General features: G+C 32.3%; 1 protein-coding gene across 5 annotated transcripts in view; it reads right to left on the bottom strand.

Moving 5' to 3' along the window:
- Positions 1 to 1526: 1526 nt before the first annotated feature.
- Positions 1527 to 13608, bottom strand: part of LOC142977660 (putative G-protein coupled receptor Mth-like 3) — a 70850-nt gene continuing 58768 nt past the window's right edge. For 4 of the 5 annotated variants that reach the window (XR_012959719.1, XR_012959716.1, XR_012959718.1 and 1 more), the window contains exons 3-9: positions 11583 to 11774; positions 8585 to 8663; positions 8101 to 8282; positions 7611 to 7749; positions 7036 to 7221; positions 6131 to 6566; positions 1527 to 4314 (exon numbers count right to left, since the gene is read on the bottom strand). Coding sequence is in view for 1 of the 5 variants with exons in the window: in XM_076121727.1 (XP_075977842.1) it covers positions 4194 to 4314; positions 7036 to 7221; positions 7611 to 7749; positions 8101 to 8282; positions 8585 to 8663; positions 11583 to 11774 (899 nt within the window). In the remaining 4 variants the exon portion in view is untranslated. The remainder of the gene's footprint in view (positions 4315 to 6130; positions 6567 to 7035; positions 7222 to 7610; positions 7750 to 8100; positions 8283 to 8584; positions 8664 to 11582; positions 11775 to 13608) is intronic. The other variant, XM_076121727.1, reaches the window with a different exon arrangement.

Raw genomic sequence — 13608 nt, 5'->3', positions numbered from 1 at the left:
ATCGTGTACACACTTGGACACTATAAACAAAGTCCTGCACCACTGGCCAATTTCAATAAAACTGACAGCCGTAGCCAAATATCGACTAGGACATTATTATTAGGCTATGAAAGTGTACTTGTGTATTGTGCATACACTTGGACACTACAACCAAAGTCTGGCACAATCGGCCAGTTTCAATTAAACCGGCCGCTGTAGTCGATTAATGGATAGTAGAACTTTATATTATTAGTAAATATAATATCCATTATTATTTGCCGTGGTTAGGTAGTACCAGTATATTCCTTTACTTTTGAAATACTCGGAATCTATCAAGGAAAAAATATGAATTTTAATAATCTGTGACGTGATTAGGAAAACATAATGAAAAATAGTTACAAATTATTATAGGATTTACCTTACCACAGTAATTGAATAATAATGCTGTACCAAGTACAGTTCTAGCTACATTTCAGTAACTAATTAAATTGTTTGAAAACTAGTAAGAAAAACCAAATGGTTCATTTGAATGATATGATATGTTATGAGGGGGGGGGGGGTTAAAGTTTGTGGGGTCGACGACACTTTTCAACAGACTAAATAGACCGTTAGTTCAATTTTTTTTTATGTACATTTTTTAAGTGTACCTCAAAATATCCTAATAATGAAGGAAAATATACTACTACCAAAGAAACTTCTAAGTATTCTTAGATACTTATATTATGGAGTTTAATAATATACTCCAACAACTTAGTAGAGTCTTTACCTAGTCCAATGGCTGTAATTCTGTAAATTTCGAAAACAAAATAATTATTTCAAGCCGGATTACCTGCGAGTCTCTGATATTCTAAATACTCATACTAAACACTCCTTAGTTTTATGTTCTTGAAATTCTTTTAACATTTAGAGCAATAAAAAAACAGGACCATCGCTGCGCTTGAAATCTTATTCAGATTTTCATATAAACTACTTGGTATAAGTGTACTTGCAGGAAAATAACAATCGAAAATGTAAATATTGTGAAACAATATAGGGATTTTGCGTAAAGGAAAATTGATCAGCGCCTCTAGCGTATTTTCGACGAACTAAATCTATACTAATATAATAAACCTGAAGAGTTTGTTTGTTTGTTTGTTTGTTTGAACGCGCTAATCTCGGGAACTACTGGTCCGATTTGAAAAAATCTTTCAATGTTAGATAGCCCATTTATCGAGGAAGGCTATAGGCTATACATATATCATCACGCTACGACCAATAGGAGCAGAGTACCAGTGAAAAATGTTACAAAAACGGGGAAAATTATGATTCTCTTATGTGACGCAAGCGAAGTTGCGCGGGTCAGCTAGTCATATAGAAAGTGATAAGTAAAAATTGATCGTTAGCTAGTTGGTTGTCCGACCGACTAGCTAACGATCAATTTTGTATGAAAACCCGATCAACGCCCCTAGCGGGTGCTGTAGGAACTGATAGTTTCCTACGGTATAAATATACTGAACGTAGTACGTACTATATTTGCATAATCTTGCATGAAGTAATAAAAAAACAAATATTTTTTATGACATTTATAATAATTCATTAATATAATAATACAGTACATTTATGCGTGCCTTATTTATAACTGTTTTTTTATGATATCTATTGATATTTACTGAACTAAGTTACTTATTGTGTCAAAATTATTCGTCTTTTTTAAAATTATGTGAGACATTTTGAAAAAATACTTGAAGCACCGATTTTCTTCAAGGCGACTTTTGGTGTTTATAGCCTAGTCCCATCGCTTTGGTTAAGTATCAGATAAAAATATAATTTTGTCAGTTGTTTTATCAGTTCACGGCGAGTGCAATCGCGCCGAAACGTTAGGCGCTTTAAGTTAAAATGCGTGTTCGCGTTAATTCCCGTATTCTATTATACATTAAACATGCAACGCAAGAGTTTAAAAGTTGTTTTATAAATCTCATGTCACATTATCTTGCAGATAATTTATCTGACACTTAATTGTAAGCTGCGAAACTGGCACTAAATATCAATATTATTCATAAAATATTTCACATTAATTATATTTTATACATCGAAAATACAATTACAAAAATACATTTAGACCATGATGAGATCAAAAATATTATTTATTCATTTGAAAATACTTACATTATTTATTTTAATAATGTTAAGTTCATATTTTTTTATGGCATACATATTTTATACACATTTTAAATACAACATGCCTTTTTCCCATAGGGTAGGTAGAAAACAAAATTCCTTTTCTTCATTGACTTATTATATTTGACAAAAATAATACGTTTTCCATAATAATATTTGTGCTCAGACTCTATTTGTGTTAAGATATAGGTAACAGTGCACTGTGAAATTCGCATGCATAATAATAATATGATTTCATGAAAATTGCAATCAAATATTAAATACTTTTCAGTTCTCGAAAAATTTACCGATTCTTTAAAGATAGTCACGATTTACGGATAAGCCTCAAATAACCTGACTGTTAGGTATAATTACAGCGAGAGTATGAAAAGGTCTTTCAATATTCCATTTGTTAAGTTATCTAGTACTTATACAAAAGTCTGAAGCCAGGTTTTAGACTTAATTCAAAAAAATAAAAGCATTACAATTTTCATAAAGACTTTTCAGTTATTTAATTCGTCCCGCTTACTGTCCTAAACATAAATTGTTTCATAGATTCTTCATACTTAGATTAATAATTAAAATTAAAAAATATACATTAAAATCTAATATGGCGTATAATAATACCTTAAATAATAAGACTAGTAAATGCTGTGATTTGTGTTGGAGAATAAAACACCAAGACATACAATATTACACTGAAGCTACATAGAACATGTGCATTTCGCTTTGATATACAAAGATTTTTACAATGTATTAGGTCGGGGAAAAAGTCTTTTCGCATTATAGTATGTATGAACTTATAATAAAATCTTTTTGGCTTCAAGAATCACAAATGAGTACACGGTTCATTAGGTTTCTTTTAGTGAGCTCGTGAGGTACCCAAATATCGAGCTTTTTTGTGTAGAGACAAGATTTTATTACAAGTTCATACATACTATAATGCGAAAAGACTTTTTCCCCGACCTAATTAAACTGCCTTAGTGTAGCGACACACGTGCCAAACTTGTGGAAACAAGGTTCGCTAGTAAGTTAAATGCGACGTAATTTCAACTGATGTGTCAAAAGTGTCAAAACTGACAAACAGATAGAGTGTTTGACACCAAACGTTGCGTCTTCAGGTGTGCCGCTATACTTATTAATCATTCTGACTCAATCTCAAGTCTCTATCACTGACTAAAATTGTATAGAAAATAATAGAACATGCATTAAATAGTCGGAGATTAAACCAAGTTACAAGGCAGTTAAGACTCAGAAAACACGAAAGAAAAGTAGCCACTAGATGGCGACACATGTACTTTTAAGTTACACTGAAATAATATTTTTTAAGAAATAGGTACGATTATATGACGTCAATATAAAAAGCTGCTATAACGTGTTTTTAAAGTAAAAAAATAGACCAATCTTAAAAAAAGCTGATAATAATATTAAATGTTGTTAAAATATTTTAGTGTATTTTTAATTCGTTTTATAAGCAACGTGTTGTGTGATTTCCTACACACACTAATGGGCCTTTTGAGAAGCCGGAATACAGGATTTAACATCATAATATATTAAATAACATTGATCGTATACTTTACACCGAATGAAAAAACGTAAGTACAAAAACACTTAACATTTAGATTGTCATTAAATTGTCTTAAATTAAACATACACACGGTGTTTCCAACATTAAGATCCCTAAAAATAATTTTGTGTAGAATTAAGGGCCATAGCAATAAGGGTGACAAAAGAAAGAATGTAACAGAAATAAGATAATTAAAAGAAATTGGCCTTTCAACAAGAACATTTAAATCTTTATATTTGGGAGTAATCAAACGAGCAGCACATTATATCAATTATAAATAATTTCATTTCTATACTGTGGCATGCTAAAAATTCCGGCGTTAGAAAAGGATAGCACTATGCATACCTGATAATGCCATCTCTTTCTCACGGTAGAATTTGAATCGCTTTGTTCCAACCAAGATTAAAATATATAACGTGTGCGAATGGATAGCAAACGCATCCATAGTAACGTAGCAGTATGTTTGACTATTATTTAGCTGCTGTGAAACTGTCATAATGTTTTATTCTCCCTATGTCTTGTTTACGGAGTTCAATTGTAATTCATCCTTGGATTGAGAGCAAGTTCGGGTGGACAGCGAAGTACTCGTCGTCTGTGTCCTGGACAGCGGTTTACCGATCAGATGTCTGTATCTAAAACATAAATTTTCTTGTTAAAATTATATCTTTAAGCGGGATATAAATCCACATGCTTTTAAATGATGTGTGTAAAAAGATCGTTTAAAATTCAAATTACTATTATTTGTAATAACTTTGGTAGTTTGATCAAAAATGTGTATATATCAAAGTATGAATTATGTTTTTTTGTTGTCTAGTGTCGTCTGTTTTGTATTTGTAATTTTGATAAAGTAAATATGTGGTCTATTTCTATTTAAAAATTAGTCACACTAAAGCCATTGCATTGACATCTTAAAGATAGTAAGATATTCATCATAAAGCCAAATATTAGTAACAAATACATAAATGCTTTTGTAAATCCCAACTTACTAAAACTAAAATATTTAATTCCAATATTTCATTTTTGTAACTTCCAAGAAAATACATGCAATAATAACTTTCGAAATGGCGATTTAACTCCATGAAAGACTATCGACAACCGAGTATCTATCGACAAATATTGTATGAAAAACCGATCAGCGCCTCTAGCGAACATTGCAGGAACTATTTTTAAGTAATATTAAATTTCAAGTGCTCGGTTGTCAATAGTATTGAATGTCGAAAATCGCGCTTCTGTTGACATTTCACCCAATTAAAAGATGCAAACCTCAATTTTATAACAAATATCCAAAAAATAATAAGCAATTTCAAAATAGAAATCTTACATAACTAGATCTTAGCGTCACACAGAAAGCTTTTTTCTGAAATATTCTTATCATTGTATAAAGTATAAACCCTTCTTATGAATTTTACCCTCCACTTATTTTATGGTAATATTGTATTTATTTTTACCAGTCACCATACCCCCCAATCCAAAAATCCGAATTACCAAATTTGATATTGCAAATTGAACACCAACTTATTAAAAACTTACTTATCACGTATAGCCGAATGCAAAAAAACTCCTCGGATTTAAATGTTACTCAAATGTATTTATATTATTGGAAAATAATGTAATAATATCGACGAAACCACAGTTTACAGAACGAAAAAGACCACAGATTCTTAACAATTGCTTGATCTTGTATGATGTTTCTGCATTCGACCTTAACGATGTCATAATATTGAATAATTTATAATCTAAAAAACCCATATTATTTAAAATAATAAAAATATCCAGAACAGACTTTGTAAAAATCCATAAAAAGTGTTTACCACGAAATTAAATAATAAAGTACATTGTAATTTTATATAAAGCAGCAACACAAATTCTACCTACACATTATTCTGCGAATCTCTTGTTCTGTTCTGTGTTGTATCTTCCACCATCTTGAAAAATGCCATTCACCGGGACCGTATTTCCAAATAAAAGTCTTAAAACTATAACTAGTTTTAGTCGTGCACTAAATCCTAGTTTAAGTTAAAGTCCGCGCCAAACAATACTTTGTTTGCTGAATAAAGTAACAAGCCAGGGTGCAGAAAAATAAATACAAAACACGTAAAAAAGAAAAAAAGATAGAAAATTACAACTTTCAAAAAGAAAAAGAAGATTTATCTACAAACGTCTGGCCAGTGGCTTGTTGCTAAATTCAGGTATACAAGATAAAATAGCGCGTACTTCTGCTTTCCACACCAAAAAAAAAACGTCCAAAATGTATCTTGAGGTGCAATTATAATGCCTATAATACAATTTCTAACGATATATTTCCTTCCTATACATATATACAATACCCACTTATCTATATCTTATTCTAAGTTCACACCACACAGTAAGCCCTGAACATTAGTTGCCACTAATGAAAAAAGTTAGTTTAAGAGTCATTGACAGTCCAGTGTGTAACTTCGTTTGTACCTTTGTATTGTTTTTATCCATATTTTAGCTTCTGTGGCTTTGCCTCATCTGCTCTCAATGTATTTCAGTCATTGGAAGCCAGTTCTTGCAGTACTGACGCTGCCCTGGACCAACTCTTGCCATTTTCTCAGTCAGACTTAGAAATCATAATCTTTGGATTTGAGTATTCATTTTCTAGTTCAGATACATATTACATTTTATCTCTTCTTGGGTAAAACATACAGCTGGTAGATTTTTTTTTCTTTTTGTCGTTGCTGTTTGTTTTTGTTCCTAGTAATGTTATGTGAGGCTAGATTTATTAGATTTAGTGCTTTCTTCAAGTGGCGTTCTGGTCGTATCCATACTGCTTCCTTTACTGTTCTGCCAACGACTTAACTTATTACGGGTACCTCTGGTGTCTTCATTATTGTTATTGGATTGTGGACAGTTTTTGATCCTGAATACAAAATCAATCAAGCTTATAAAGTATTCTAGCTTTACAAAATCCTTATGCTAAGAAATGCAATGTTTCAGTCAATAACCTGCTTATTACATATACAAGGATACTAATATTGACTCGTTGTAAAGTAAAAAAGAATTGTCGCATACAATTTTACATAAAGTATTTTGTACTTCATACAACAGAGGGCTAATTAACTTGAATAAATACTTGTAAAATTTAGTTACAATCTCATACAATGCAAATAATATATAAAACAGGTAAGTAATAAAAATTACGAGAATTAGCCCTCAGACTTTAAAAGTTTCGAGACTAACACTACTCATTGTAGCTTCCTACAAAAATATTCAATTAACAATAAAAATAAATAATTGTAAGAGTGAGTTCTGTGAGTTATTCGTATGATTGCATGTTGAATGACTTGTCATATCTGGCGTCTGGATCACAAGACCAGCAAATAACGCACCTCTTCCTGATCATTTTCAATGTATTCTTCTTGCAGACGAAGATGATGAAGATTATTAGACCAATGAGAACGTTGTAAGCGTCTGTAAACTTCCAGATGTAATGTTCCGTGGCGTAGAGCGAGCTGACGACTTCTAACAGCCAGTTGACACCCATCACGATGAATAACTTGATGTATAACACGAACCTGGAATAATTGAATGCCTGTTGAATATAAATTATTTATATAGGTATTTATGTACTTACTTGCCTACCCTCGAGTAAAATAGACGCGATTTTATATAGTATGTATTTATGTGCCTCAAAACATAATTAAGAACCAATTAAGTCTACGATAGCCCTGAATGTAAGAGTTATTTCGACCACATAATTATTAACAAAATTTGAATTTGTGTGTTAGAAATTGATAAAGTACCCCTGGCGTATTTTGCTAGAACTATTTTACACGAGTAATTATTTATGTCGAGAGCTCGGTAGCCGTTAGTACTGACTATTGATAATCGTACACCTGATGTCGCCGATATTACATTTGAATAACACAAACAAAAAGCCGTAATTTCTAACTACTGTTCTCACCTCTGCTGGTCTTTTCTGTTCAGTACTTTTGTCTGTTTCTTTATCTCTGCTAGATTGATTGCTGTCAGCGTAAAGAAGATCAAATTTGATATGCACAAGATTACGATCGGCCCGTAGAAGTAAATTAATTTGCTGTTTTCTGTAAGAAAGAAAATAATACAATTATATTTAAGTGTCTATAACTCCCTTAGGTTTATATAACTCCCTTGACTAGTAGATCTAGGGTAGCGCATTGTATATAACTGCTTCAATGACTGCATCGCCCGGAACTCGGGATTGAGTCACAAAAAGCTGTTTCTGATGTTTTCTTATTTCTTCGGTCCTGTGTCCGAATTCCCATTGGTCATATTTAAGCATCCATTCCGTCCGGGTAGAAAAGTGATGAAATGGAAAGTGTACCTGTGTACTGCACTTGGGCACTGCTTTGAATTAGACTTGCCAGCATAGCCGAATATGTGCTGTAAAGACAATTTATAAGAACACCACTTACTATATAAAAAGCATCCCTGCTTCCTAAGGCGGGGCAGGTAGGGACTAATTTCAGGATCGACTCCAAATTCTAGTATTGCAAGCAAGATAGTCAAGAAGGCTGGCACTCCAAATGCGTAGATACTGTACGTCTTGAAGAAAACGCTCGCTTCTGACCTCCGACTGGACGTGGAACGTTTCCCACTAGAAAAAGAATAATACAAATTTTGATAAATTGTCACACTGATATTATTATTGTGAAAATCAACCTTTCAAGAAAATACAGAAAAAACACTATAGACTAAGCATGGAGATAGTTGAAGGATCAGAAATAGGTTACGTTTTCTAAAAAAAAAACGACGAACTAATAATATCTACTTAAATGTTTCTTATTCTAGTTATTCTTTTGACCAGTATCAAAGTAAACAAAGTTAAATACTGAATAAGTTAGCTTATTTTTATTTTACGCCATCTATGAATGTATGGTAGAACTAAAAAGAATATACCCGAATGTAGCCCAGATGTCGTAACACATCACGTTCAGCCAGAAGAACGCAGCCAGCAGAGAGAAGTACATGATGAATGCTGAAATGTAAGACAGAAATAAATTATAGTTTTTACTAAAATTATGTAAATGTAGGAAACTTTTCTAATAAAAAGTATTTTTATTAGTTATAATGTTAAAAATCTTCCATTGGTTTGGATTTCCATACGAACTAACTTTTTAAGTAGGTTTTAAATTTCTAAGTACTAGACTCAATAGTATCAAGGTAATCGCACAATTTAATGTTAGACCGGAACGATATAACCACAAAACTATGACTAAACCATTCAGTTAAAAATCCAACGTAACAATTCTAGGGAAAAACAGTTTTTAAGGAAAAATAACAGGTAAATCTTTAGTTAATAGTAGTATCTAAACCCTAGTATTCCCCTATGAGTACATTGAGTGCATAGGAAAATGAATGAACCTATGTTTTACTACGCGATGAATAAAATAATACAACGATACAGCTCAGACTACGCTATAGGATAGTCAACTATGTTAACGAAAAAATATTAAAATGTTTTCATTAAAGGTGCTCTTCTGCTATGAAATTCTTTTCCTAAATAGAGTTAACAGAAACTGCAACATTATATTAGGCACTCACTTGATTATACTGAAAATACGAAATAATTTCGCACATATTTTGACATTTCATAAAGCTTAGCTGATGTGAGTGGTAGTCGACTACTCTTTTGAATTCAGTAATTCCCATGCATCTACTTCTTTTTTAAGATTTGTTAGCATTGACATGTAATTTTATTGTTCACAATTCGTTTGCAAAATTTATTCTGTAATCTTTTCGTGTAAGCATCATCCATACATTCATCCAAACAAACTTTTGCATATCCTACTAATAGGATTGTATATCTCGGAAATCTTTTCACGTAAACTAAATCGCGATCAGAAACTAATTTGTAATATACGTAGGTTTTAAATATTGTTACTAAACTAGTCATCTTGAATCATTTATAATCTTACGATCAGTGTTGGGTCAGTTTTGAAGCCGTCCTTGAACGTACACTTTCGATTTGTAATCCCACAGACATAACGATGTAAAAATAAGCAAAACGCTGTTATTAACCGGTTTTATTGCTAAAAATATCCTTAAATAATTTAGTCCACGCACTAAAATGTATTTGACCGTTTGAAAAGGTTGGTCTGCTTCGTTGAGCTTTGGCTGTACCTAATTTTGTTCAACAGTCTCAAATCACGAGATACACTAATTAATTTGGCGATTTTTGCATTATATTAGATACGATTCGTATAATAAACTATAGTTTTTTCAGTAATCTCAAAGTTTGGCGTTATTATAAGAACACGAACAAATTCTTAGCGAAACTAGTAGGCACAGACTATAAAAATGAAGAGTGGTATGCGTCTATTTTAACATGTTGATATTAATATCACAATATTATGTCGTCTGTCTGTAATATTTAAACAGCTTCACATTAAACTAACACAAGTTTAATTTTAATCTACTTTTATTTCAAAACTGTGTTTAGATCTAAAAGTTTGATGTATTTGAACGACGGCATCCATCAAATGCTGCTTTTTAAAAGCTGACAGATTTATACACCATTTCATAAACATATAAGTTCAATAGATTTAAAAGGGCCACGATTTATTACTGTTTATTTTCGAAGTTTTGTAAGTATATATAAGAGTGGTTCATGAAAGATTTGTTTTTATAAATGTGATTGTTGTCAAAATAAATAGTTCAAATGTTTGAGCTGGTGGATTAAGTTATTACACTGCACTGCAACGCGATTGAAGATAGATTGTCGAAACAATTGGGAATGCAAAAGTGATATGTTCTATAACTTTTCACCTTTTAGGCGTATTAAAATTGTAATATAATTTTTAACCGTTGTTGAAAACTACTGGACAAATAACTGAGCAGCCAAGAGATTCTTTCAGATCTTCTCATTGATCTACCTTCTGAATTGGAGTAAAAAATCCTCAATTGTTAATTCACAGCTATAAGTGTCAATATTCGAGCTATGAAGCAACAACAAATTAAGTAACTGTTACTTCACATAAGTTAAAGTGTTCGAACTAAATTAATAAATGCTTTGAGTTTGATGTTGTGGCATCTACCAATAGCGATAATTATCATAATTTCATTTTAAGGATATTTGTATGTCATTTATGCAAAATTAATAGCGGACTACCTACATGGAAGATCATGTATAAAATACCTATGTTTGACAAATAAACAATTTTGATTTGATTTGAAAATTCCAACATGGATCCCATTCCCACAGTTGCGAATGCTCGGATGAGTCGTTACCAATGTCTGACCCATAAGATGAATGTTGTTTATGAACTACTAAAGCATTGTATACATAATCTTCTTTAGTAATAGCCAGATAATCTACTTTGCTGTTCAAATTTCGGTTAATAGGGATTATTTTCGGTCAGTGTTCGAGCCGGTATTATTGTTTATTCACTATTAAACAGAAAACCTACGGAATGCAATGAAACATATGAACTAGTTTTAAAGATAGTTAGATTTATTGGTAATAATTGTTGTACAGGGCACTTGAAACTGTTTGATGAAAAGTATAATAGGCAATCTTTGAAATTAAAAAATACCATTCGCCGCTCGTCGTGATGTTTTTGAAGATTGATATAGATATGGCCGATATTTCCCTAGCGTACTTCATAAGAACTGATTTTTGACTATTTATTTATTTTTTATTATTGGTACGTGACCAAACCGATAAATAAGAGAATACCAATAGCACTTTGTCCGCCCCGGAAATCGAACCCAAGTCTGATTACCAGTCGTTAACATTACTGCCCAGACCACAGAGGCAGTCTCAAACACGAAAACCAAATATACTTAAAAAGGTTCCCAACCCGCACTTGGCCAACGTGGACTTAAGACCTAGCCCTCATTCCTGTAAAAAACCCTAGCAATGGGACATCACTACTTTAAATTGATCTTTACTTACAAAAAACGACACAGGTCGTAGAGTCAATATTGGAGATGATCATGAGGAGCTGCATGGTGGCCGTGAAGGTGAACCCGACGAGGAAACTCAGGAGGTAGGCCATCAGCACCATGCCGTGCAGGTTGCGCAGCTCCGGCAGCCACGCGTACACCGCCACCGTCAGGATTATGAAGAAACATGATATTAACATACCTGAAACATATGAAATACAATATATTACCATCGCCAATACTGATTATTATGTGTTCATATAAATCAGCCTTTGAAGGACACATGGGGCAAGCTGACTGAAGTTGTAATCTATCAACGAACAGCCCAAACCACTGGACGGATCGGGTTGAAATCTAGCATGCAGGTAGATGTTATGTCGTAGGTATCCGCTAAGGATTTTGATCAATTCTACCAAGCGGATAAAAGTTTGTATGAAAATTCTGTCCTAAGTCACAAACTACGCGGCCGAAGAAACCTAGTTTATCTAAATAGTTCAGCAACTTAGTAGAGAGCCTTTGCATGTACGATTTATGTCGTTTAGTTATTGTTAATTCTGTGTGTGTCCGAAATTAACTAGCTGTAGCAAATAAATAGCATCGCGCCAGCTACCCAAGCCTACATAAGCCTACAGGTCACTGGAATTCTAAATTCTAAGTTTTGTGTTACTTGGTAAGTAGGTATATAATAACGAAAAAAATAATTCTCTCTAATAACTACACTCTAAAGTATGCACCAAAACAAATTTATTAATATTTTGTACGGTGTAAATGTTATAAGTGCTATGTGGCGCTACAAACCTACAAATAAAATGTCAATGACCTTCAAACATACCAAGAATAATACGATATGTTATGATCTTCCTTATATAAAACGTTCTATAAAAAAACAAGCAAAGCTTGACAAAAGTCGGTCAATTTCGCTTTCATTTAAAACTTCACCTATAAAAGAATTAATAACTTTTAGATACGTATCATATTTGTCTATTCATCGTTGAAAATAACAAACATTTGAAAATAACTGCTTTCGCAACGGTATATTGGAAACGTCAATCTTGGGTTTTGCCAAATAAATAATTAAACTCATTGCAATCTACGTACTAAGTGCGAAGTTTTGTTAAAACGTAGACGTTTTTTACTTTACAATATAACGGTAAACTGACGCGTTTTTTAAATACAAAACTTATTTAAATCTAGCTCCTGTCATTGACTTTGTTTGCGTAGAAAATTCTTGGTGTGTAAAAAGTACCTTTTGTGTTAATCCAGAGAAGCAAAACACTATTAATTGCCATAGTAACTGATATATTTTGTACGAAAAACCAATCAGCGCCCCTGGCGGATTCCACAATAACTAAGTATATTATTTGAGCCACTTCTGAATTTCAAAGAAATAGAGCTTCGGTTATGACCTACGTAAAAATTAATCCAGATTCTTTTACATGTTTAAGTAAGAAAAATAAACAAAACTTTGCATTCATAATATTAGTTAAAAGTAGTTGCTAAAAATAACTTAACTCGGTCAAACATAAAACCAGATACTATATTGTAGAAAGCTTTGTACTAATAATTCACTTGCGCATATTCTTTTTGACGTCATAGCTGTTACATTGAACGAAGCCTCTCATGGTCAAAGAAAAGGTCTTATAATTTATTAATTAAATTTTGAAGAGCGCTGACGTCGATACATAAGCGAATTATCATACTGAGTCACGAAATATGAGAATATTTTGAATACATTGCTAAGTTTTCGCAAAAAAAGTATATTTTTAATTTGAATTTGAGTCAAAGTTTGGTGCCGCTCGCGATTAAATTCGAGTCAAATAAAAAAAAACTAAAAAAATTGCATTTGCATAGCCCCGGGGTATTCAACAGTGCTATTTTATCAAAGTCGGTTCAGTAGTTTAGTCGTAAAAGCGTTAGTAACAGACTCGCTTTGCAAAATGAGTTTGGATTACACATACGATATCTAGGTTCCTAAGTGAGGCAAGACTTAATAAAAGTTTTCTCAATAATTACGTAAACATACTATTCCTATTTCG

Source organism: Anticarsia gemmatalis, chromosome 13, assembly GCF_050436995.1.
Source record: "Anticarsia gemmatalis isolate Benzon Research Colony breed Stoneville strain chromosome 13, ilAntGemm2 primary, whole genome shotgun sequence".
NCBI lineage: Eukaryota > Metazoa > Arthropoda > Insecta > Lepidoptera > Erebidae > Anticarsia > Anticarsia gemmatalis.
The sequence above is the reverse complement of the archived record's forward strand: the minus strand, read 5'-3'. Positions and strand labels throughout refer to the sequence as shown.